General features: G+C 42.1%; 2 protein-coding genes across 5 annotated transcripts in view; both read left to right on the forward strand.

Moving 5' to 3' along the window:
* Positions 1-15,753, forward strand: part of tmcc1a (transmembrane and coiled-coil domain family 1a) — a 56,152-nt gene extending 40,399 nt beyond the window's left edge. For 3 of the 4 annotated variants that reach the window (XM_054767733.1, XM_054767756.1, XM_054767741.1), the window contains 4 exons: positions 8,895-9,140; positions 9,305-9,999; positions 12,399-12,534; positions 13,545-15,753. In XM_054767733.1, the coding sequence (XP_054623708.1) occupies positions 8,895-9,140; positions 9,305-9,999; positions 12,399-12,534; positions 13,545-13,859 (1,392 nt within the window). In that variant the 3' untranslated portion in view covers positions 13,860-15,753. Of the gene's footprint in view, positions 1-7,812; positions 7,982-8,894; positions 9,141-9,304; positions 10,000-12,398; positions 12,535-13,544 lie in introns of those variants that run through there. The other variant, XM_054767750.1, reaches the window with a different exon arrangement.
* Positions 15,754-16,558: 805 nt separating this feature from the next.
* Positions 16,559-24,209, forward strand: part of plxnd1 (plexin D1) — an 81,930-nt gene continuing 74,279 nt past the window's right edge. Inside the window, exon 1 of the mRNA XM_054783065.1 lies at positions 16,559-18,424. Within this exon, the coding sequence (XP_054639040.1) occupies positions 17,216-18,424 (1,209 nt within the window). The 5' untranslated portion in view covers positions 16,559-17,215. The remainder of the gene's footprint in view (positions 18,425-24,209) is intronic.

Here is a 24,209-nt window from a genome sequence, read left to right on the forward strand (position 1 = left end):
ACTACATAAACATAAACATCAACTATGTTGTCAGGTAAATAATGAGTGTGCATTTGGGCGCGGGTTGTAGTGAACTGCCCCCCTTATCCAGCTTCAAATGGGGTTATGTAAGTTGCTACATCTAATGAATGGGGTATGTTGTTGCCACTTTGGATCCCCTTATAGGAAAAAAGCAGATTTAGATTGGATAAACAAAATCTCTTTTGAGACTTTTTCAGCACTGCCTCATTTGGCATGTTGTGTGGGAACTAAATCCATCTGGAACTGGGGCTCCAGACAATAACCACTGAGGATTAAAGGGATAGTTCAGATTTTTTGACATGAAGTTGTATGACATCCCCATCAGCATTGTAGTCCAATAACAGCGACTTACCCCCTACTTGGTCTTCTAAGTCCAGTTCTGGTCAGACCTTTGTGATGAAGAACGTAGTTCCACAAAGAGTTTGGCTTGTCAAAACAATATACAGTAGACGCTCCTACAATGTAAATAATCCGTTCGGAGAACCTTTATGTTATAGGGCAGGGGTCGGGAACCTTTTTGGCTAAGAGAGCCATAAAAGCCACATATTTTAAAATGGATTTCCTTGAGAGTCATATAATATTTTTTAACATTGAGTACAAGTAAATGTGGGCATTTTTAAGGAGGACCTCTAAAGTTATTCTTTTTATTAACATTGTTACACTGAAGCAATCCAATAATAAATAAATTACTTCTTACCATTAATGCGACTTCTGGTGCTGCGTGCTTTTGCACCGTACTCCGTATCTTTTTCTTTTTCCAGAATTAGCGATCTGACTATTTGATTTAAGGAAGGGAAGTTCATGCGAATAGGCTACCGCGAATAGGCTACCGCATTATCCAGTGATAATCGAATTTTGGTGTTTGACCCAGAAAATATTGGAAGGACAGCTGGCACTGGCTCTGGCCACCCGCATTGTGGTAGAAAATGGATGGATGGACTAAAATGCATAACAAAGTTTTATATTTTGAGTGTTATTTTTAACACTGTGATTTCTGTAATGTACATTAAAAGGTCAGCAAACAAAAAAACAAAAATACATTTTTATCGTTTTAAGACATGTTTGAGAGCCAGATGCAGGCATCAAAAGAGCCACATCTGGCTCCCGAGCCATAGGTTCCCTACCCCTGTTATAGGGTTTTAATGTTATACGAAGCGTAAAATACATGTAAATAGCCTAATCCGTTCCAAGATCTTCCCAAACTCACCCCTTTGGCCCTTCAAAATATTCAAAGTCCACCAAATATGGTGGGAAAATATAAGAAAACGTTAGCATAAACATAGAGTAACATTCCAATATAAAATAAGGTAATAAATAAGATTACGGTAAATGAATAAGACTGAAAAACAAAAACAATCAACTAGTTTAAGTGCGACTACGAAGAGGAAGGGAGGTTGAAGGGAGAAGCCTGTCTCTCACACAAACTCACGTACGTGCTGGATAAGTCAGCCAATGAGATGAGAGCGTAAGCGGTGCCCGATAATCAGCCAATGAGAGCGTGAAGCGTCAGAAGGCGTCACCAAGTGTACTCTGTTAGTCATGGAAAATGTTTCCCTCGCTCTGTCGCGCGCGCTATTCAAATTGAATTTCTGAACTTGCACCGACTTGACGCTTTACGTTATATGGAATGTCGTACGTAATACGAAGCAAAAACTTTACATAAATTCTTTATGTTCAGTGGAATTTACGTAAAAGGAGGTTTAAGTTATGCGAGGTACTACTGTATGTTCAAAAGATTAATACATTTGCATCACAAAAATGCCTTTTCAAAAAACTCAAACCTCCCAAAACGCTCTGCGTTATATCTGTCTCCCGCCGTATCCCTGCGCACTGTCGCCTGTGTGTTCATGTGAATGTGACAAAGACACTTGCATCTTCTTCCGCTGTGGAACTCATACGTCACATACACATCAACACACAGGCAACAGTGCGCAGGGATACGGCGGGAGACAGATATAACCCCGAGTGTTTTGTGAGGTCTAATTTTTTTGAGGAGGCATTTTTGTGGTGCAAATGTATTAATCTTTTGAATGCATATTGTTTTGAGAAGACAAACTCTTTACTTAATTGTCCCCAGCAACGAAGTAGAACTATGTTCTTCATCACCAAAATCTGACCAGAACTGGACTTAGGACACCATGTGGGGGGGTACCTCTCTGTTATTGGATTACAATGCTGATGGGGATGTCATACAACTTCATGTAAGAAAACTGAACTATCCCTTTAAATCTGGCATGGTTTGGTAATGGTAAAGTATTATGTTTCAACAGCACTATAAGTTACATCATCATCAAAATTATTGAGTCATTCAGTTCATGCTGGAAAACCCTCCAATGTGGCTGAATTACAACAATGCTGCAAAGATGAGTAGACCAAAAGAGACTCACTGCAAACACTTGATTGCAGTTGTTGCTTTTAAGGGTGGCCCAACCAGTTGTTAGGTTTAGGGAGCAATCACGTTTTCACACAAGGCCATGTAGGTTTGGATTTTTTTTCTCCCATAATAATAAAATATTTAATTTAAAAACTGCATTTTGTGTTCAGTTGTGTTGTCATTGACTAAGATTTCAATTGTATTTGTGGCGGAGACGACTGTATATACTGTAGGTGTTTAAATTACTTTCTATGAGTGTGTTGAATCAGAGAAGTTCACCATGTTCACCTCCCGTTACGCAGACAGTGGGGTTAAAGTTCAAAGACAACTAATCAGGAGAGTGAAGTTCATTTCAGCTGAGATGATTAGCATTTAGGGCAGCTGAGGTCTGTGATGAAGTCATAGATAAAGCTGGTATAAATGGAGATAATTTGTCTACAATAGTCAGAATGGCTTTTTGGAGCTGGGTGGGGGTCCACATTAAGTCGACACCTGCAGAGCCTGTTTCCATTGTCCACCATTGAAGGAAGGCCCTGTCCTTTGTGGATATTGGAGTTGCTGGTCCATATTTGCTCAAATCAGTGATGTACAGTGGCAAAATCTACACATTTTCTCCACTTGAGAAAATGCTGTTATTTGCTCACATCTTGGCATGTGAATCTGCTGCCTTGCTGACCTCACCAACCGGGAGCTGACTCAGCAGGAATGGGTGCCTTAGTAACCAACAAGGTACCGTGCAATTGCACTCAACTGATTTTTACTAGTTGTGTAGACTTGATTTTCAAGAATAAAACCAATGAACAAAACTCATCATACAGGAGCTATAAACACATTGAAAAGAATGTTGGTGTCTTTGCAGAAGATGGTAGACTACCTCTAAAAAGCTCCTAATCTGTCCATTTTTTGCTCTGTGACCTACACTGAACAGAGCTAGAATTTGCCGCTCACGTGTTCTATTGTGAGGGGGGAATGTAATGGGGCAGCACAAGGTGTTACCATCGAGTATATCCCATTATGTGTGACACATAACCATGTTAGTTAGACTGGGTGTCTAAGTGCTTGTTTGTGTGAGATGATTTTCATGTGCAATACAACTGCAGGATGTGGCAACAATAGAGGTACAGACATATGGAGAATATGTGGCCATTACATGGAGAGAAAGGAAATAGAAGAGAATACACATTTGGAAGCTCTAACAATTTCCACTCTTCTGTGATTACTTTATACAACATGTTAGTAGTATGTTCAATTCGACCAGAACAGCACTGGTGAAGTCAAAGGTCACCAATGTTGCAGGACAGGGCCTAACTCTGAATTCTAGACCATCCCAGAATTTGTTGGATGCTGTTGGTTGAAATCAGGGCTTTTGTTCAGGCCAGCCAAGTCAAGTTTTCCACAACAAACTCTTCTAATGGACCTGGAATTGCACCATGCCAGTGCTTCTCAAATAGTGGGACATGTCTCCCTGGGGGATAGGGGGGTGAGGAGAGGTGGGCAGAGGGGACTTTCATTATCAGTGTTGTTCTGCTCCTGCTAACATTTGGTCTGTACTTGCTCGCTCAGAAGGCGGACATAACAGGTTCTCAATGAAGACTCCTGTTGAGCTCCATTTCAGAGCCTTTACTTTGAAAAATGAACTTACAGAAATAAAACCTGTCAATTATGACTTCCATAAGATACAAATCATTTCTTTGTGACATTCAACGAACGAAATGCGTTAAAACAAATGTGCTAGCTCAGTGCTTATTGACATTGGAAATCCCATATACGCCCGAGCGATAATCATTAGTGATTTACAATATGTACAATGTTAATAATAATAATAGTAACAATGTTGCCGTAGCTTGGTTAATATGCATGTCACGTTTTTTGTAAATAGAGCGCTGTTGGCACTTTTGAGTTTTTTTCAGAATGCTTTATAGGCGGAATAATTATTTCCCCTTACGTGCATTCTTTGCTACGTCTTTTTAGCTGTTTTTATATGTTTAGAATGCACAGAAAAGAGAAGGACATATGTGGTCATGTCTCACATAAGGATTGTGCCTGATGGCCAAAATTCCAAAAAATTGCAGTTTTCCTTTAATGAACTTCACTTGTAAATAGTTTTAAAGGGATAGTTTGGAATTTGTATGACATTCCCATCAGCATTGTAGTCCAATAACAGCGACTTACCCCCCCACTTGGTCTCCTAAGTCCAGTTCTGGTCGGGTTTCCATGATTAACAACGTAGTTCCACTTAGTTGCTGGGGACAATTAAGTAAAGAGTTTAGCTTTTCAAAACAATATGCGTTCAAAAGATTAATACATTTGCATCACAAAAATGCCTTCTCAAAAAATCACACCTCACAAAACGCTTGGCGCTATATATTTGTCTCCCGACGTATCCCTGCACACTGTCGCCTGTGCGTTCATGTGTATGTGACGAAGACACTCGCATCTACTTCCGCGACGGAGGGCTGCGGCCATCTTGTTTACGTGTCGACTTGTGTTCCACAGTGGAAGAAGATGCGAGTGTCTGCGCAGGGATACGGCGGGAGACAGATATAACGCGGAGCGTTTTGTGAGGTTTGAGTTTTGAGAAGGCATTTTTGTGATGCAAATGTTTTAGTCTTTTGAACGCATATTGTTTTTAGAAGCCAAACTCTTTACTTAATTGTCCCCAGCAACTAAGCGGAACTACGTTCTTCATCACAGAAATCTGACCAGAACTGGACTTAGGAGACCAAGTGGGAGGTAAGTGGCTGTTATTGGACTACAATGCTGATGGAGATGTCATACAACTTCATGTCAAAACATCCAAACTATCCCTTTAAGTTGCTGTGAGTTCATCTCAGCTTATTTTATTTAGTCTATTTTGATAATTAGGTGGTTGTATGCAGACTGCTGGTGCCAGCAACTCATACAGTGGTTTATACAGATAAATAAATATTATGAGGTTCTCAATAGTATTTCAATTCTGAGGGCAGGTGGGAGGGGAGCGAGAAAAAATGTTTGTCCCCCAGGAGGGGCATAAAAGAAAGTAATTGAGAACCATTTGCCCAAGCCATAGTGTTTTGTTGGGGTGTGGTCCCGCATGCCTCAAAAGTGACCAAAATAAGTCAAAGCTTCGCTCCCACAGCTCTAACCAGCTTTACTTGGATCAAAGGTTGTTGCGTAACCTGGCCCGGCAGCAGGTGGACCCAGGTTAGGGAATGGGTGGAGTGAGAGTATGCATGAAAGGATCCATGGGGCAAGGGAAGGTCTCTATGATTTCTCTTTCTCTTTAACTGTCTAATCTAAGTAGGATCAGCCCTCCCCCCCTCTAATTACAAGCACTTCCAAATACTCCGCAAACCTCATTAAGCCACGCAGCCTCTGGTGGTGTAGTGCTTGCCGTTCTAACATGTTTTCCTCTAACCAACTCCCGCACTCACCATCCTTGATTACATGCATAATTTGTCACTGAAATAACTTGGGGCGATGTGACCGATTTTAAAGATGACTCGCCCTGTCTTCGCCGTTATAAGCTGGTGATGAAGTATTTCTTTGCTATGTGCACATGTGCTGTCACAACAGAAGTGTGAGCTGTGCATACAACTGGAAAGAGGTCATGGAAAGCACCTAAATGATGAATTATTGTTACACTTTACGTAAGTATGCTGAATGTGTGATCACTGATGGTGCCAGCGTGTGCTGGTCACCTGACCTTGCTTATCACAGTCAAACCTCTATCTCCTCCAGCTCAGAGGGTTCTTTGCCCTCTTTATCTACTGTACAACTTCAGTCAGAGGGCATGCTTTTGGATTTTGCAGATAGCCTGAAGGATTGTAATGTCCTGGAAAGGACCGCTGAATGTAAGAGCCTTCGCACACGCTTGTCGTCACAGTGCTATTTATACTGTTTTGCTTCTAGCCAAGAACAGACCAGGTGCAAATCTGAGGTGTCACTTCTCGGTCCTCAACTTCACCAGTGCACCACGCTATTCTTACTCTCTCATTCATTAGACTGCTTGTCAGCATGATTCACCAAAGTTTAGGCGTACTGCACATAACATGGGGCATGTAAAGTAAAGGTAATGGTATAGTTTACTTGGAACATAGCTTAGCAAAGTCACATTCATGAACATCATATGGTTAAACTGCACAGTTCAACATGCCGGCATTATTCAGCATTGTTTAATCCTAACCCTTCTCCATGTCTCAGTAATTACTGATCTGCTCACTTCCTGTGGTTAACATGTTCACTTATTACTATTTTCTAATAGAGAAAGAAAATAATAAAGAATGTGTTATAAATATACAGTATATGTAGCTTATTCAATAATGAACTAAACTAAATAGACTAAATAAACTAAATAGAGAAGTAAATGCTGACATAAGTCTTTTATAATGAGTAAATAAATACAGAGTAGGAGGTATATAACAGAGGACAAATAATAATTCATGAATGAATAAATAGTATCAGGCACGATGGTTCTCTGCATTCTGCCTCCTCTTTATACCTTGTAAAAGCCATATTCTTTTTTTTTTTTAAAGCCATATTCTTATCTCCCTCTTGTCCCACTGTTTCTCATGAGTTCCTTACTCAGTCCATTTTATTAATTTTACGCCACATCTTAGTATGCTAAGTTATTAGTGTTGTGCGGCCAAACAAATGCAGTAGTGCTCTCTGCAAAATAACTAACACTTAGTCTTCCGTGGTCTAGATGCCATTTATATGTAAAAAAAAAAAAAATAATAGTTGTGACTTGTGAATGGTGGTCTTTAACTTTACAGTTTTTCATCCCATTGTTTTACAGCTAAAAAAGACATGAATATTCCAATATGGTGTTTCCCCCAAGAGGAATGTCCCTAAGGTTAAGCATGTGTGCAAGAGATGTCAGACAGGTTTTTCCTGTCTGCCATTATTTTGCTTTTCTAATTGGCTGCCACAAGACACACACTGAGTTACGAGTTGGTATAGCAGCCTCGACTCCCAGTCCTTCCAGTATTATTACCATAGTCCTTATTAATTTAGAATTATTTATAATTCAGAGATCTTTGTATTATTGGATTAGTTTGTTGAAAATACCAGTGATGATTAATGGTAACTGGTGTAGGCTTGTTTCCCTGGTTACAATTGAAACTTGCCATCCAACGCTTTGCATCAACTTCATGTATTTTGGTCATTTGTGAGCCCAGTTCTTAAGATGTGTATTCATATCTAAATTTGTTCTTCAGTTTGTTTGTGTGAGCAACCTAATTGGCCCAGTAATACGAATTAGAGGGTTGTGCCGCTTTCGTTGTGTGGTTTATCTCCTGGCTGGGCAGACTCTCCGCTTGGAGAACACAGTTCATACACGATGATGTCATTCTCAGGGCGGTGGGTGGGCGGAACCGGAAAAAATGAGTGGGTGGGGCTTGGCCCTCGGGCCAATTGAGTTTCAGGTGAGCTTCAACTTTCACAACAAGCTGGTCAGAGCAGTCCACTGATACGAGCTGACAGCAGCGGACGACTCATGTACTGGCAATCCTTTGTGCCGTCAAAAGGATACATGACACAACAAAGATCGTCTCCTCGTAGGATAAAATGCACTGGGAGCAGCTCCTCCGTTTGGGAAACGGAAAGGTGAGAGTCGATGTCGTGCGCAAATTTCGGCCACACATCACAAACGAATCTTATGTAAAGACGTCGTCTTTAAATATTACTTTAAAGTGTTAGTCCTCGTTTTAAAACCTGCCAGCACAATGAGCTCCTACCGGGTACTAAAAATTTACGCGCCTTGTAAGACTTGTGCATGTTCTGGGAGACTGAATAACACAGTGGTATGCAAGTTTCATCCTTTATATTTATTATTACTATTATGTCTTTGTGTTGATAACTATTTGAATCAGGATGGACATTAAGCGTTTTAACCTCAGCAGCCTTTGCACAATGTCCTTCCTGTGGGTTCTTTCTTGAGATATTGCAGGAAATGAATCACTGCATTTGCCAGGTTCATCAGCCTCCCAGAGTCGCTGTTTAGTCAGACACAGGAAAACCAACAATTTAGACAAATATCGGAGCGAACAACCCAAGAACGCTGAATATTACATGTAACTGACATATTTTCCCTTGGCAAAATGTTAAAAGAATAGCTTTGTGTCCCACTCTTATTTTAATTTACTGTACCAACTTTCCTTTATATCATATTGACTTTTCTCAGTATGTAACCACTCTAGTGCGTACCCCTCCTCTCGCCCTAAGTCATCTGGGATATGCTCGCCCCGTCTGTGACCATGACCAAGATATGTGGTTGAAAAGTTATGAAAATTATTGTATTGTCTTTTATTTTTATGATGTGATGATACATCTTCACTGTCTGACACTAAGGGTCCCTTTCAACTTCTCTCCCAGACAACTACAGAAATGCAGAAGCCTATTTTAAATCTGTCAGCAAAAAGCATCACTGTGCTACTCATAGTTGCATTATTCCTCTTAAAGTTATCCTTTGCTCCAATGACACTTTTCCTGCCTTTCATTTCTTGTCTCCGCGCCACAGATCGAGCGGTTGGAGGTTAGCGGGCTGGTACAGACTCCTCTTGCGGCAGACTCGTCATACCCTGCCGCTGAGGATGCGACTGTGGATCCGCAGCGCACAAAGCAGGCGATCGCCCAGCTGCAGCAGAAGATCCTCAAACTCACAGAACAAATTAAGATTGAGCAGACAGCCCGGGACGACAACGTTGCGGAGTACCTCAAACTGGCCAACAATGCGGACAAACAGCAAAGCACACGCATTAAGCAGGTATGATCATATATCAGTCATTTGACTTGAGGTCACACTTATCCCAGCTCTTTAGCCACTCGCTGGTTCACTTAGATGGTTCCCAGTGAATAGATAACTTGCTAAATATTTAAATTTAGTATATTTTTCTCTGCCTTGACAAAAACCTGTTTTGTGGTTTTCAGGTGTTTGAGAAAAAGAATCAGAAGTCTGCACAAACCATCCAGCAGCTACAAAGGAAGCTAGAGCATTACCACCGTAAGCTGCGGGAAGTGGAGCACAACGGTATCCCACGGCAACCCAAGGATGTTCTTCGGGACATGCAACAAGGTTTGAAGGACGTTGGCGCCAAAGTTACAGGCTTCAGTGAGGGTGTGGTGGACAGTGTCAAGGGAGGCTTGTCCAGCTTCTCCCATGCAACGCACTCGGCCGCTGGGGCTGTTGTCTCCAAGCCGCGGGAGATTGCTTCATTGATTCGAAACAAATTTGGCAGCGCCGACAACATCCCCTCTTTGAAAGACTCACTGGACGATCCCTCGGGGGAAGAAGGTGTGGCAGGGGTCCTAGGTGGTCGTTCGCTGGGCAGTGCCGGCCATCACCTCCAGTCCAGTCCAAAGTATGGCAGTGAAGATGACTGCTCTAGTGCCACGTCTGGCTCAGCAGGGGCCAACAGCACCACAGGGGCCCCTGGAGGCCCCCCCAGCTCTAAGGGTAACACACTGGAGAAGGCTCATAGCTCAAGCCTGGACATGCTGTTGCAGGAGGTGCAGGACCTGAGAGAGGGCCAGGCAAGATTAGAGGAGAACCTGGATGGCTTGAAGAGTCAGTATCAGGGAGACTACACGGTCGTGATGCAGGCGTTACAGGAGGAACGCTTCAGGTAAGGATCTTTGAGGCAAGAATAAGCGTGCCAATCTAGCACGGTGCTTCTCCTCCTCGGGGTGCAGGGTATCTGTATCAGTGTCTTCATGCATTGCATGCATGGTATTCATGCTTGAACGATACACAAGCCTCCTGCTTGGTGGCATGAGTGATCAAACTAATCAACGCGGTAGAAGAAGTACACAGGAACACCAGTGTGCAGAACTGACGGGGGGAAAGCGATGGAGAAGTTTCTGACAGAAAAGAAAAGAAAAGAAAAAAAACAAGCAGATGTCAGAGGCAAGGAAAACAAGTGATGATAACCGGAATAAAAAGACCAGGAGATATGCATACAAAGCATACATACAGTACATAGCGCTATGGCTTTACTGTGTATACGGTAGGAAATGAGGAAAGCCCCATGTCTGAAACATTTGCACTTTTTTTTCTCTGTTTTGAGAATCACATAGACTGAGTCTTGTTTAAATGTTAAAAAAATAGTTAATAAACTTAACTTGGAAATTGTTTTCAGTTGTTGCGGATGTTATCTCAGTTTATTGTATTTTTTTTTCTGATAATCAAGTGATTGTGTGCAGAATGCTGATGCCAGCATCTCCTACAGTGGTTTGTGCAGATAAATATTATCAGGTTATCTCAGTTGTATTTCAATTCACGGTGGCATGACAGAACATAATTGAGAGCCACAGATGTAGCACAATGCAGCAAATCTCTGAAAGTGAGAGGTTCTGTGGAAAATGTCGGCGTTAATCTGGTGAAACTCCCAACTGTATGCTGATAAATCATAGATGTGTTGTGATTTATCATCACAGGCAACACCGAGTATGCTTGTGTTCAGTATAACTTGTTTGCACATGCACAAACCTTGACCTTCATCTCATCTCCTCCCTGCTTCTCCGGCTCACTCTCAAATCTCCTAATGGCAAGCGTGTAAAAAGATGATTATATGTCTTATAAACACGGGCTCCTTAATTTTCTTTAAAAACGTTAATCAATTTTAGAGAAACGGACAGAAGCTGCCATATATTACTTCAGCCTTTGTTTTCAGGTCTGCATATTTTAACCTATCTGTACAGCCTCGTTTTTTTGTTGTGGTCTGTCTGTGGCCCTTAAAAACTCATATTCCTCCAGAATGTTCTGATAAGGTGGTGCAAAAATGAAGAGGAATTTCACAGACGAGGGAACATAAATATCCCAAGACAGAAGGGATATTTTGAGGATATTTTCTCAAATATTCAAAAGAATTGTATTGATCAATGAAACTTGTAATGTGTAAAAAGTCAGTCTACAGTGAAGTATTCAATACTGAGTATAACATACAGTTCTCTGTAGATTGCAAAGCTACACAAACATAGACATGTGCTTCGTGAGTGCACGTGCCGTTTGCAGCCTGTGTTGTAGCTTTAAGTCAATTACAATGGAAGCTCTCTGCCACGACAGCTGTGTTTCCGTGCCAGTCATGCAACCAAAATAAAATCCACAGTCATTCATATAGCATGTTGTTAAGTAGTTCAAATACCAAATGAATGTTTAACATTTTTGTTCATGAGGATAGGAAAAGTATTTTATCTTATGTATTGTGTGTAAAGTAATGTAATCTTATGAGTTAGTCATTTTTATGGCTGTGACGGTACACCATAAGCACAATTTGGTTTTAAAAAAAAAAAAGAAAAAAAAGTGCAACGGGAACAGTCTGAGTTGTTATTTGTTAGGAACTAAAGTTCCTTATTTCCTGAAGTACAGCATCCCTGTTGGCATAATGGTACATGCTTCTGCCTTTAATGGCAGAGGGCATTGGTTTGGTCACAGCCCGGGTTTTGTCAGGAAGGACATAATATGAAAGGTTGATAATGGAGTAAAAGTGTGACTATGGTTAGTAACACTTCTTGTCCTTCACTCAGTTTGTATGTCTCTGTACCGTACTGAAAAATCAGATCACAAATACATGTACAGCTACACCCCGAGTCATTTTACATACAAAACATGAACCAGTCATGTCACAGAACCCAAAGAATTCAGTTTCAAAGGAACATACGGTGTCTTGTTACATACAACAACATTTTTGAGATATTAACATATGCTTATGCTTGACTTTTGTGAAGGAAATTCCCTCAAACGTGCTAGTTGGATACTATTTGTTTTTCATATCTTTATGGATCCTAGCTATTTTTCCAGGTGAGTCATTCCCATTAGTGCGTTACTTGTGTAGATGCTGTGATTGGCTGCTTGGATCAGGAGATGAGTTTGCATGTCCTAATCTTGTCGCCATTTCAGTCTGGTGCCTTCGGGTCAGATGGCGGCAGGGTCTGTTTCGACTGACTTCTGCGTGCACTTCTTTGTCTAAGCTCATTATGCCTCTAACGCACGTGTGTTTTTCCGTGGGTATGGGTGTGTGTTCAGGTGTGAACGCTTGGAGGAGCAGCTCAACGACCTGACAGAGCTTCATCAGAATGAGATACTGAACCTCAAACAGGAGCTGGCCAGCATGGAGGAGAAAATAGCCTACCAATCGTATGAGCGAGCACGAGACATTCAGGTTTGTCTTGTCAGGTTGAAGTTCTTAAGCACAAGTTCTATTGCTTGGATAGGCTGACCAAAACTAGCAGAATTAATGACGTCACATCTTACAAGTCACAGTTCCGCATGTCCAAAAGGAGCAGGAAGAAGCAAAGCTTTTTTAATCCTACCCCTGTCCGTTTTACATCAATTGCAATGCATGTGTTCACTTCCTGTATTCCAAATGCACTCTCTTCTGGTGGAATACTTAGGAAAATGATAAGGTAATGTAATAATGTGGTAAAATAGAAGTCAAATTTCTTGTCACCAACTACCTCATATGACAATCATCATCAATAATATGTATGAAACAGACAACATAGTTGATAATGGGTGAATACTGACAATGAACTCACAAAAATGAAGAGTTAGTGATAAGTGTAGTAGTGATTAGACATAACAATGACAAATAAAATAGAACAGAACATAGTTGGATCATGGGTGAGTAAGAAATTAGAGCAACAAAAATGTGAATTTAGCCGTACAGATGGACATCTGTCATGGTCCTTATGCCATTGTCGTTGTATTTAATTTAGTGATGTGTGTTCATTCCTTTAATGATTATTTTACCACAGTAAGTTGATCTGTTGTTATTACCATTCTCACATTGTGAAGTTTGCTTCAAAGAGCAGCAAATGTATACAGGCGACTCTGACAAGACATCATGGTGTCAAGTTAATCTTGAAGTTCCAGGCATTATCTCATCAGGCATGTTGACACTCTAAACAGGAAGATGACACCAAGAATCCTGTCATTCTACCAAATTGTCTGTTTATTAATAACAGAAGCATTTTTTTCTAAATGACTCACATTTCTTTGAGGGTTTCACCTTCAGCCAGTTTCTCCTTGGCTGCACTTCCTTTATTTGGCAGCAGGGGGTGCTAGAGATCTTTGTTGGGCACAGTGTGTTCAAGGTTGAGCTGTCACTGATGTGTACGGTGAAGCCTAAAGATTTTTTTTTTCTGACTTATTTTTCATTGTCTTATACAGGAAGCTTTGGAGGTGTGTCAGACCAGAATTTCCAAGATGGAGCTCCATCAGCAGCAACAGCAGGTGGTCCAGTTGGAGGGGCTGGAAAATGCCACGGCCAGGATGCTCCTGGGAAAACTGATCAATGTGCTGCTGGCCCTTATGGCTGTCCTTCTGGTTTTTGTGTCAACTGTGGCCAACTGTGTGGTCCCTCTGATGAAGACACGCTCGCGCTCATTCTCCACCCTCCTCCTCATCATCCTGATGGCCTTCTTGTGGAAAAACTGGGACGCTCTCTCGAGTTACACGCAGCGCGCCCTCCAGCCCCCAGGATGACCACACTTGAACCAGCATGTGCTCCTTTGCTCACGCCAGGTGATGAAAGCGTAGCTTGTGTCATGGCCGAAGTTTTACAAGAGAGCCGTTAAGATGGCTATGTGGTCGGCACTGCAAATTGGGCTGAGTTCATTTGGGACGTCGCCTGGAATCGATACAGAGAGGAAGAAAGCAACTTGTGAACACACATGATTCTCAGCTAGGAAAGACGAGACTGTTTACATTTTTTTAAATGAACTGTTGTATTGATATCTGTTTTCAAGTTAAATCAGTTATAATATTATTTCTAATTAATATTTTCTTTTTCAATGTTATTTTATTCAGTACCATGTAGCATCACGCTCCTCGTGCCACCTCAAGAGGAGTTTAGTCAGGAAACTGGTTTTGCAACTCACATCAAACAAATGTGATCGTTTGATGGATTGCCTTGCAGAACACACCTCTAACTGGTAGATTTCAACCAAAACCTCAAACGAGAGTTGCTCTGCTTTTTTGCTGTGAGCAGATGTGTCAGGACCAGTGTTGGGAGTCATTGAATTAGAAATAACAGTGTTGCTAATGCCATTACTGTTTTCCAGTCAATTCGAACTAATTTACATGTTGGAAGGTTTTTCAAAAAAGTAACGCAATAATTACTTTCCCTGGTAACATTTGTGAAGGAGCAATTACTTTTTTGAGAAAGTGACGATAACTAATTACTTTCATAAAGTAATTTGCCCAACACTGACCAGGGCGAAACAGTTAGAAAGATTAGACTGAACCTTTGGTTGTCATGTTGACGACATTGTTCTCACCATTTCTAATTGCATCATATGATTTTAATGATTTCATTTTGAAGTTACACTGATAACATGCGACTTTATGAATTTGAACTTAAGTGTGTGTAAGACTGAGTAGAGGAGCAGTGCATATGAACAGAACATCTGGTCATTCTCAAATATTTGCAATATTTGCAGCACACATCTATGAAATGAAGACAAATGACACGTGAGCCACATGTGTTTTTAAATACAATGATAAAAGTCAATTGTCCAAGTAAACCCAATTTTCTCTGATAATCACCTCCCTCAGCCATGTTGACCTGAGACCATCTCAGATGGACCAGGGCCTGCTGCTTTATATCCACAGTGCACATTGTTTCCACTGCCACTCCAGTTACATGCACTCTGTCCATTTGTGAGGTTGTCCTTTTCATCACACACTCGCCCCCGGCTTATTATCTCTGCGCTTATCCCTCTTTGCTTATGGTGAAATCACCCAGTGCCAAACCTGAGTCTACCCAGGCATGCCTGAGGGGTGGCTGGGGTTAACCAGCAGGTCTGTCAAGAATGTTGATATTTTATTTTATTGGAGAGGCATCTTTACTAAGGGAGGGGATCAGCTTTAACATTTTAGATATAAATCGCAGTCTGCACCCTCAGTCTTGTGTCTCGTGAACTCTGCCTTCCCGAGTCCAGTTCCTCAGCACACCACTTTGTGATCTTGTCAAGGACATGTCAAGATGACCCAGTGCGGAAAATAGGCCGCCCTGTATTCCACGCTGACATGCTGATGAACTGTATAGCTGCACTTTAGCACTCAATTAGATATCATATAGGTCAGGCCTTTTGATAGCGACGCCAGAGTTCATGACTCTTGCGACAATCGTCCTCAAAGGGAGGAGTGCAGATCGCTCACATTACACTCACATTAATCAAAAGGGCAACTTGATTCCTCTCAATTGAATTATTCAGATGTTTCACTTTTGCCATTTTGGTTGCAGAAAACTAGTTGGAGAGTGAGTTGATATTTGACCTCAGCTTGACCTTGATGTTGGTTTATGTAATAAACCACTCCAGTGCCTTCTGATATGCTTTTTCCAAGTGTGGAATAAATAAAATGCATTCCTAACTCATGTGCTCCTCTTTTTTTGTTTAAGGGGGCTTGCTTGCTATGACACATCCTGTTTGTCGACCAAATGGGTTCAAGGATATGAATGGGCCGGTTGTTCATCTTGCGGCCACTAGATTGCGCTCTTACGCCTTATAGGGTGCTGCAGTTACACGGGCGTGGAAGGCTGTGGAATAGACGTGCGTGGTGGTTTGTTATCATTGAGGTGTTGTGGGGGCGTCTGTCCTTATCACGAAGGAAACAGGTTGGTGTGGAAGTCCTTGTTTTTAACCACTGTCTTGTAGCGTCAAAGCAGGTCTATGTATGCATGTGATGGATACAGTGAGCGGAAGCCAGGTGACATCTGCTGACAGCTCTGACCCACATCCCTGCACGACCTCATGAACGCCACACAACGCAACTATCAGTGGGCTGAGCTCTTGACGCTCATTATGTTGCACTTTATCACGGTACTTCTCTAAACTGCCACGTTTGATGTGCAATTACCCAAATGGAGAGCGTATCTGCTCTGTGTGCTTAAGGGGACTCCACAGGAACCATTTGCATCAACTTTAAGTATTGCATTTATTCCAGGATGAGTCTTCTTCACATTAATTTCCATTCTAATGTGCGAGCAGCCATCCAGAGACAAAAATAAATAAATAAATAAAACCCACAACCATATCCTCACATTGTTGAGTGGGAGCGCATGTGTTGTGCTTGAATATTTATGAAGGTAGAACAATCTAGAGAGAGAAAAAAATAGAAACGTCGGGCGAATGAATGAAAAAAAATGGAAAGGTGTGCTGGTGTGCCCATCTGGTTGCAGTTTCACGGTGCTTACTGTGTCTTACGTGCCCAAGAAAGAACGCACCGGATCTGCAGAACTAATCTGAGAGCCGAGGGACTGAAGAGCTGAGCTGAGCTGAAGAGGTGGGATGGTGACCTGTCATTAACCTCTAGATGAGCGAAACCAAGCAGGACCCACCAAGTGACTGTCTTCAAAGGATGGCCATCACAACTTCACAAGGCAGGATGAGATCAGTCACACATATGATTTAGGAGAATACGAGTGATCATATGCTTGTTTTATAGCATAATTGGGATTTCAAACTGAGACGTGATATGAAATAGTGATGTCTTATACCGTGCCATCTTTATTTATCCGCGATAACTCAAAGTAAGTTCCTTGTGCATGTCGAGAAAGTTGGCTTCTAATACAGTACTTGTTTCAGATAGGCTCATAAACGTGCTTGCTGCACTTTGAGAGTGTGCAGAGGCGCACAGGGGGCAGAGAGAGGGACAGACCAGGCAGCCTGCAAAAAAAAAGGAAGCACGACTCGCCTTATCGCGTCACTCTGGGTTTAGGCGTGAAGCAGGAAACAGCCTTTCCTCCCGGATTGTCGCCCTAGGAACAAACACGCAATTTTGTCTTTACTCAATGCAACCCTCGGCCCAGAACACGCGCAAGCCAGCCAGAAGGAAAAATGCCTCCTCCGATGGAGATAGCTCTTATGCTCCTCGGCGTGCTCGCTTTGGAGGCGCGCCTGAGCGCCAGTGCGCTGCGCATCCAGCATACGTTCTCGTCTCCAAACCACACCAATAATTTCGTGGTGGACGCAGCGTCGAGAAAGATCTACCTGGCTACCGTCAACAGCATCTACCAGCTGAACGGGACACTGAGCGTTGAGGCGGAGAAGAGGACCGGGCCGGTGGAGGACAACCTGTTGTGCCATGCGCCACAGCTTCCACAGGCTCCGTGCGAGCATCCCAAGTCTCTCACCGACAACCACAACAAGCTCCTGGAGCTGGACCACGAGCAGAAGGTAGTGGTGGTGTGCGGCTCCGTGTACCAGGGCTTCTGTGAGCTCAGGAGAATGGGCAATATCTCCGAGATAGCCGTGGAGTTCCCACCCCATGGGGAGAAGACTGTCTTCCCCAGTATGCTCAACATCGCTGCCAATCACCCCAACGCCTCCACTGTGGGGCTTATCTTGAGGGGCCACGGGGGCAACACCCGGCTGCTTGTGGGAGCCACATACACAGGGGCTGGAACACAGTTTTTCCCCAAAAATCACAGCAAGGAAGACCTGCGCTTTGAGAACACCCCAGAAATCGCCATCCGCTCCTTGAACATCCAGGATTTATCCAGACTTTTCACCTATGACATCAACCCCTCTGAGGATAATGTATTCAAGATTAAGCAAGAGGCAAAGACCAAAAACAAGCTCAACTTTGTGCATGCTTTCATCCACAAGACCTACTCCTACATTGCCTTCAATAATGATGCCAAAATGGGCCACAAGGAGAGCCAACCCAACAGCCTCCTCGCCAGGATCTGTTTGGACACCAACAGCCGAAAGCCCACCGGGCCGGAAAGCAGGAAGCTCACGGAGTCTTACATCCAGATGCCGCTCCAGTGTGGATATAACGGGGACATTTATAACCGCCTCTTGTCCGTTTACACGGCTGACATCCACACGGAGGAGGCTCAAGGCTCAGAGCCCTATCTCTTTGGAGTGTTCTCCAAGGGGGACAGAAAGTCTGCACTATGTGCCTTCAAGTTTGGAGACATCGAGGAGGAGATCCGACAAGGCCGCAGGAGCTGCTCCAACTACCCCAGCAGGGATGTCCAGGTGCTGGACAGCGTCATCCAGGGCTCTGGGGCAGCCTGCATCCAGAAATGGAACCTTGTGGTAAGCTGTCAAACTCATTTCATCCTTCTTTCATAAGAAAGCTGTTTGCTGTGGTAGATCGTTTCTCATTTTAAAGCCCATATGATATGATGGCAAGATATGTCATCCAAAAATCCACTTTGTCTAATTTAACACAAGCACGGCTACTGTTGCGTTCGATGCTCCAACATCTATTGCTTGTTTTAACATGTATACTATTAAATACAGCTTCTAAAATAGCAAGTGTGAGATGACTAAACGTATGCATTATAATTCATGTGACTTCATTTCAACATGGACAATGACGTTGCTTGTGACAAATGAAACTTTCTGGCCCGAGGCGCCTTACAAACAGACGAATGCACCCGTGACTGCTGTCTTTTTCCGACAGCGCAAATATTTATGATCATGAGTTGTTCTCTTTGTGCGTAAAGGAGGAATCTCCCTTGTCACAACCTGAAGATGCTTCATGGTCAGGCTCAGAGGTTATGGGAAGCGAGACTCCCCTCATCCTGCAGCTCACCCTCCGAGCAAAGATGAGGGCAGATGGGGGTCATTCGATTCTTTTTGTATTGTCTGCTTATTTTCCTGCATCTGTGGTTTAAGCGTTACCCAACCACAAGTATGGTGGAGAAGAAAGAGTTGCCTTGTTGCACATACAGTGTCAGATATGATCTTATAAGTGTGCAGCATTGACTTCATTAGTTTGTGTGACTTCACACCCCGATCACATGGTTGAGAGCACAAACATAAAATACATAGCAACAAAATGAGCACTGCTGCTGGTTTGTTCAAGCGCAAAACAAAATGAAAGCAAGGAACACGTGCATGTGGGCTAAATTATTGCATGAACAAATGTATTTGAAAGGTGGACGGCCACATTGTCTTACAGCAGGGGTCTCAAACTCAATTTCACTGGGGGCCAGTTGGGAGTAGCGCTGGGAATCTCAGGGTACCTCACGATACGATACAATTCACAATACATGGCCCACAATGACGCTAAAGGGTCCATGTGATAACACCACTGTTAGTGCAGTGTTGGTGTTTACTTGCCCCTGTAAGTATGGAAGTAACACTGAGCTTGGCCGGATGTGGTGGGCTGCAGTTACACTACTCTTTGATGTCCAGTCGCTGGCCGCAAGATACGGTTTGGTGGGCCACAAATGGCCCGCGGGCCGCGCGTTTGAGACCCCTGTCTTATAGTTTGTCAGATTTCAAACAAATCTATGTTCAAGGAAAACTGTACTTTTGTTTTGCCCATCATCCACAATCCTTATGTGGGACATGAACACACGTCTTTTCTCTTTTCTGTGAATTCTAAAGATATAAAAACAGTTAAAAAAAAAGAGGCGGGTAATAATGAATCCGCATGATTGTGGATGATGGGCAAAATGTTTAAAAAAGTGCAGTTTTCCTTGAAGTGACTTTGTCAACACTGCAGGCTGGTAATGCAATAAAATCATGAAGGGTTAGTCTATTGAACCACTTTTAGGTGATATGCACCTATTTAATGAGGAAGGGTGTGGACTAATGTGATTGACGGTTTCATTACCTCGAGTGAAATGAGACAAAAAAGACATGAAGACAATTTAAAAACGGTAAAAGATCCATCCAGATGGATGCAGATGTATATCGAATGAGATAATTAAATGTTTTTGTTGCAAATATTCAACAGAGTAGCAAAAAAAAAAAACAGCGCTCAAGAGCCAATTTTTCTCCACTACCTACATATTCCAGAGTTGTGTCCAGATGACACAAGATGTGTAGTGCAGTAGAAAGACATGACCAAGGTCAGTAAGCCACAAACGTGACCACCATGTGAGTGATTCTTGACGGATGGGCCTGTGTCTGGATGTCACTAATGGATATGCCACTTGGAGTCAGGTGCCAGCAAGGTGGTGGAGGGTGCTCATATGAGCTGGTGTCTAGGGATGCGTACCAAAACTCGGTGCCAACATAAACGGCAGTAAGCAGACGAAAAACTAAGTAACTATTGGTCCGTGCTGAAATATGGCAAAAATGAGGTATGGTGACCACAGATTCAAATATCGTTGACAAACGTACGCTTGTCTTTTGACGTTAGTGTTTCACATACACAGATAGCAGTGAGCATCTAGCCAAAAAGCTCAGGCCGAAACACTTAAAAGTTTGGTTCTCAGCCACCTGCAACAAGTGCTTGAAGGTGATATTGTGCAAGTAACGTTGCATAACTTTCCTCAATTAATACACGACTCTTGCATGCAACCATTGTAATGGTAGTCAGAATTTGCCACAATTGTGTATCAATGGTCAAATTCTGCTCTAACAGTGCGGAATGTATGCGCTTGAAGTGATGTTTGCCACAGTTATACAGCTGCTCAGAGGGCGCTAACTTTCGGAAGTGCTGCAGGTATAATACGGGCCTGCTTTTGTGTATTTGCACACACTACAGGCGTGTATGTGTGTACGAGACAGCCGTGGGTGACAGCCACGAACACCAATCATCTTATTTGGGTTTGAGCGACAATTTGTTTGTTAAATTTGATTTCTAATTGTGAATAATATAGATATTTTTTTAATTTGCTCTTTAAAACCGCTAATAGCAACAAATGCTAGCCAGTGGTGTTTGTCTTATATTTTTTGGTTTCAAAAAAATGTAATTTTGAAGCAGTGACATACACGATCTTGAAACAGCGGAATATGTGCGCTTAAAGTACAGCAAATTTTTTTACACACGCCCTTTGTTCTGCTTTGCTGCTGGATTTGCTGTGATAATTATAACAATGTGGTGTGCATTTTTGGCACAGGCATCAGCTAATGTCGAAACAACACCCAACACGACCGGTGTCATGTAAGATGAGCTAGTTTAATCCTTTTCGGTTGAAAATGGATTTAAAAGAAACTCTCAAACCTACTGCCGATTTCTGGAAAATACAGTACGATCATCAAGCAGTGGAACAGGGAGAAGTTCAGGAAAGCAATGATCTTTATGCAGGACAACACTCCATCACATGCATCAGCGTACTCCGCTGCCTGGCTTGCACGCAAAAGTCCTCAAAAATGACAGAGTATCGACCCGGTGTCCTCCCTCATCTGACTTAATTCTCGCAAAGTAGGATTCAATATTAATAAATTGAATATTTTTGTAGAGCATAGAAAACCTGCTCATGACCTTCTAAATCCCTCTAGACATGAAATAACACCCCTGTGGTCACCTTTACACTTGTATTACGCATTATAGTTGGCATAATAATAGGAAATAAGCCTTCTTAGACATAAATAAGACAATATAAACTTATAGGTTAGCATTGACAGTGTACTGCCTGGTGGCTTTTGTCTCATCAGTGTCATCAACCAGTGCAGAATGCTACTCTGCTGTCGCTGTTTGTGGTTAAGGAGAGACTCACCATGCACTTCAATTGCTTTATTAACAAGCAGAGAACATATGCAGTCAATTACACTTCATATCACATCTTTTGGATGCCTTATATGTGCATTTTTGTTCATTTAGCCATTTTTATGCTTGAAAATGTTTTATTTGGGCTATCAATATGTACAATTTGCTTAAATATGCATATATATATATATATATATATATATATATTCAAGTTTCAAGATTCAAGAGAGTTTTATTGTCATGTGCATGGTAAAACAGCAGTTATACCATGCAATGAAAATCTTATTATAAGAAACATAAACACATAAACATATATACCAATAAATTAAGCAACAAAAACAGAAGAGACATTAATACAAATAAATAATACAAATAAATAAATATATGTTTTACTATTGGTAAAAATATATACATATATGTTTCAATAGGCTCCAGCATGCCCCCGCGACCCTAATGAGGAAGAAGCGGTATAGAAAATGGATGGATGGATGGATGTTTCAATCACAAAACAATTAATGTTTGAAAAACCGCAATAGAGTGAGGGCGCGATGTTCGAACCACAGTGTGGCGGCGGACGACTGTACACTCTCCACTTGTCCGATGAAATAGATGCCATATGTCGCAACAGGAAGCGCAACAGGAAGACACAAACATAAGCAAGGCTTGCATAGCTATGTGAGCTACAGTGCTAATATGGACGGCCTGAGCGCGTCGTTTTTGTTCAACGGTAAATTAAACCTGATGAATGTGATTTGACTTATGCACACAGTATAAATATCCTGGATCGTGTGTCAGCTGTCAACAGCTCCCGTGATGTTTGCGCTCAAAAATCATGCAGACCGAGCTGATCATTGAACATTTTCCAACTAAGTTAAGGTCTTTGCCTCCAGTCGGTCCATGTTGCAGAACAGTCGTCTTCACAGCTCCCCATAGAGCAAGTCATTGCAAGTCGTGCCTCGAAGTTGCAACAGATGCTGGATTGTTGCCTGATGTGCTGAAATTGGAGACAAATGTCAACAATTTTTATGACTTATTTATTTGTTAACTTTTTTTAACAACCAGCAGAACATGAGACGGGAACATTGCAAAACTGTAAATTTAATGGCAACTAGTCTAAAATGTCGAGCCTCCGTTTGTTACCTGACATATTTAGTCCAATAGTACTATGTTACTAGTACACAAGTACAACATTTTGTACTATTTCACACTCGGGAAATGAATTGTTCAATAATATATTTTTAGTTCAACGTAACACAATTAACAATTAGAAAGTGGAATGAGATTTAAAAGTGAACGATCACACACGCTGGCGTAGATAGGATTAGCCTGCGGCAATCCGTCGACAATTGACTACACATTTTACGGACTATTTTTCATTCTCTCGATTCTAAGAATAAAGTGAACGTCAACACAAGACGGATTGCGTACTTTTATCTGGTCATACATTTGCAAGTGCCAACAGGGCAGATTCCAGTGCCATCCATCCATCCATTTTCTATACCGCTGATCCTCATTAGGGTCGCAGGTGCATGCTGGAGCCTATCCCAGCTGACTTCAGGCGACAGGCGGAGTACACCCTGGACTGGTCGCCAGCCAATCGCAGGGCACATATAGACAAACAACCATTCACACTCACATTCATACCTATGGACAATTTAGAGTCACCAATTAACCTAACATGCATGTTTTTGGAATGTGGGAGGAAACCGGAGTACCCGGAAAAAACCCACGCGCACACGGGGAGAATATGCAAACTCCACACAGAAATGCCCAAGGGGGAATCGAACCCGATCTCCAGACTGTTACTGTGTTGGCCAACATGCTAACCACTCGACCACCGTGCGGCCCAGATTCCAGTGCATGTTTATCGAAATAAAGCAGAGTGAAACATTTTTATGATATTTTGAATTGTTTTCAACCAAATTGTGGTCTGTATGTGCGCCAATAATAAACTAATAAGCTATATATGTATCTATCTAGCATGTATATCCATTCATACAATATATTACTTAACATTGTTTTCAAGTTTTAATTTTTTTTAAGGTGTGGCGGCTTTTATTTTATCATGGCACCGAGCCACGATCAATTACATGTAGCGGAAACCCTGGTTTGAGTTTGTCTCAGAAGCAAATGGACATAAACAACAGCCTGCTAAATTCAACAAAAGAGTAATAAGTGAGGACTTATTGTGCAAACTGGGAGAAAAAACATAATATCATCATTATTTGTTAGTAATGACGTTATGAATCAAGGAGTCTTCCTGTCAACAGCACTGATACAGTATGGCATGCGAAAAGTCAAATGACTCACATAGCTCTGGCTCTAACGTCTATTCCTCAAGCATAGCAAAAATATAAATATTTGCCCTTAAGGACATTCATGGTGTGTTATGTTTGCTACCCTTCTTTGTCTTTGTGTGGATGTCCCTTG

The sequence above is a fragment of the Dunckerocampus dactyliophorus genome, chromosome 1, assembly GCF_027744805.1.
Source record: "Dunckerocampus dactyliophorus isolate RoL2022-P2 chromosome 1, RoL_Ddac_1.1, whole genome shotgun sequence".
Taxonomy (NCBI): domain Eukaryota; kingdom Metazoa; phylum Chordata; class Actinopteri; order Syngnathiformes; family Syngnathidae; genus Dunckerocampus; species Dunckerocampus dactyliophorus.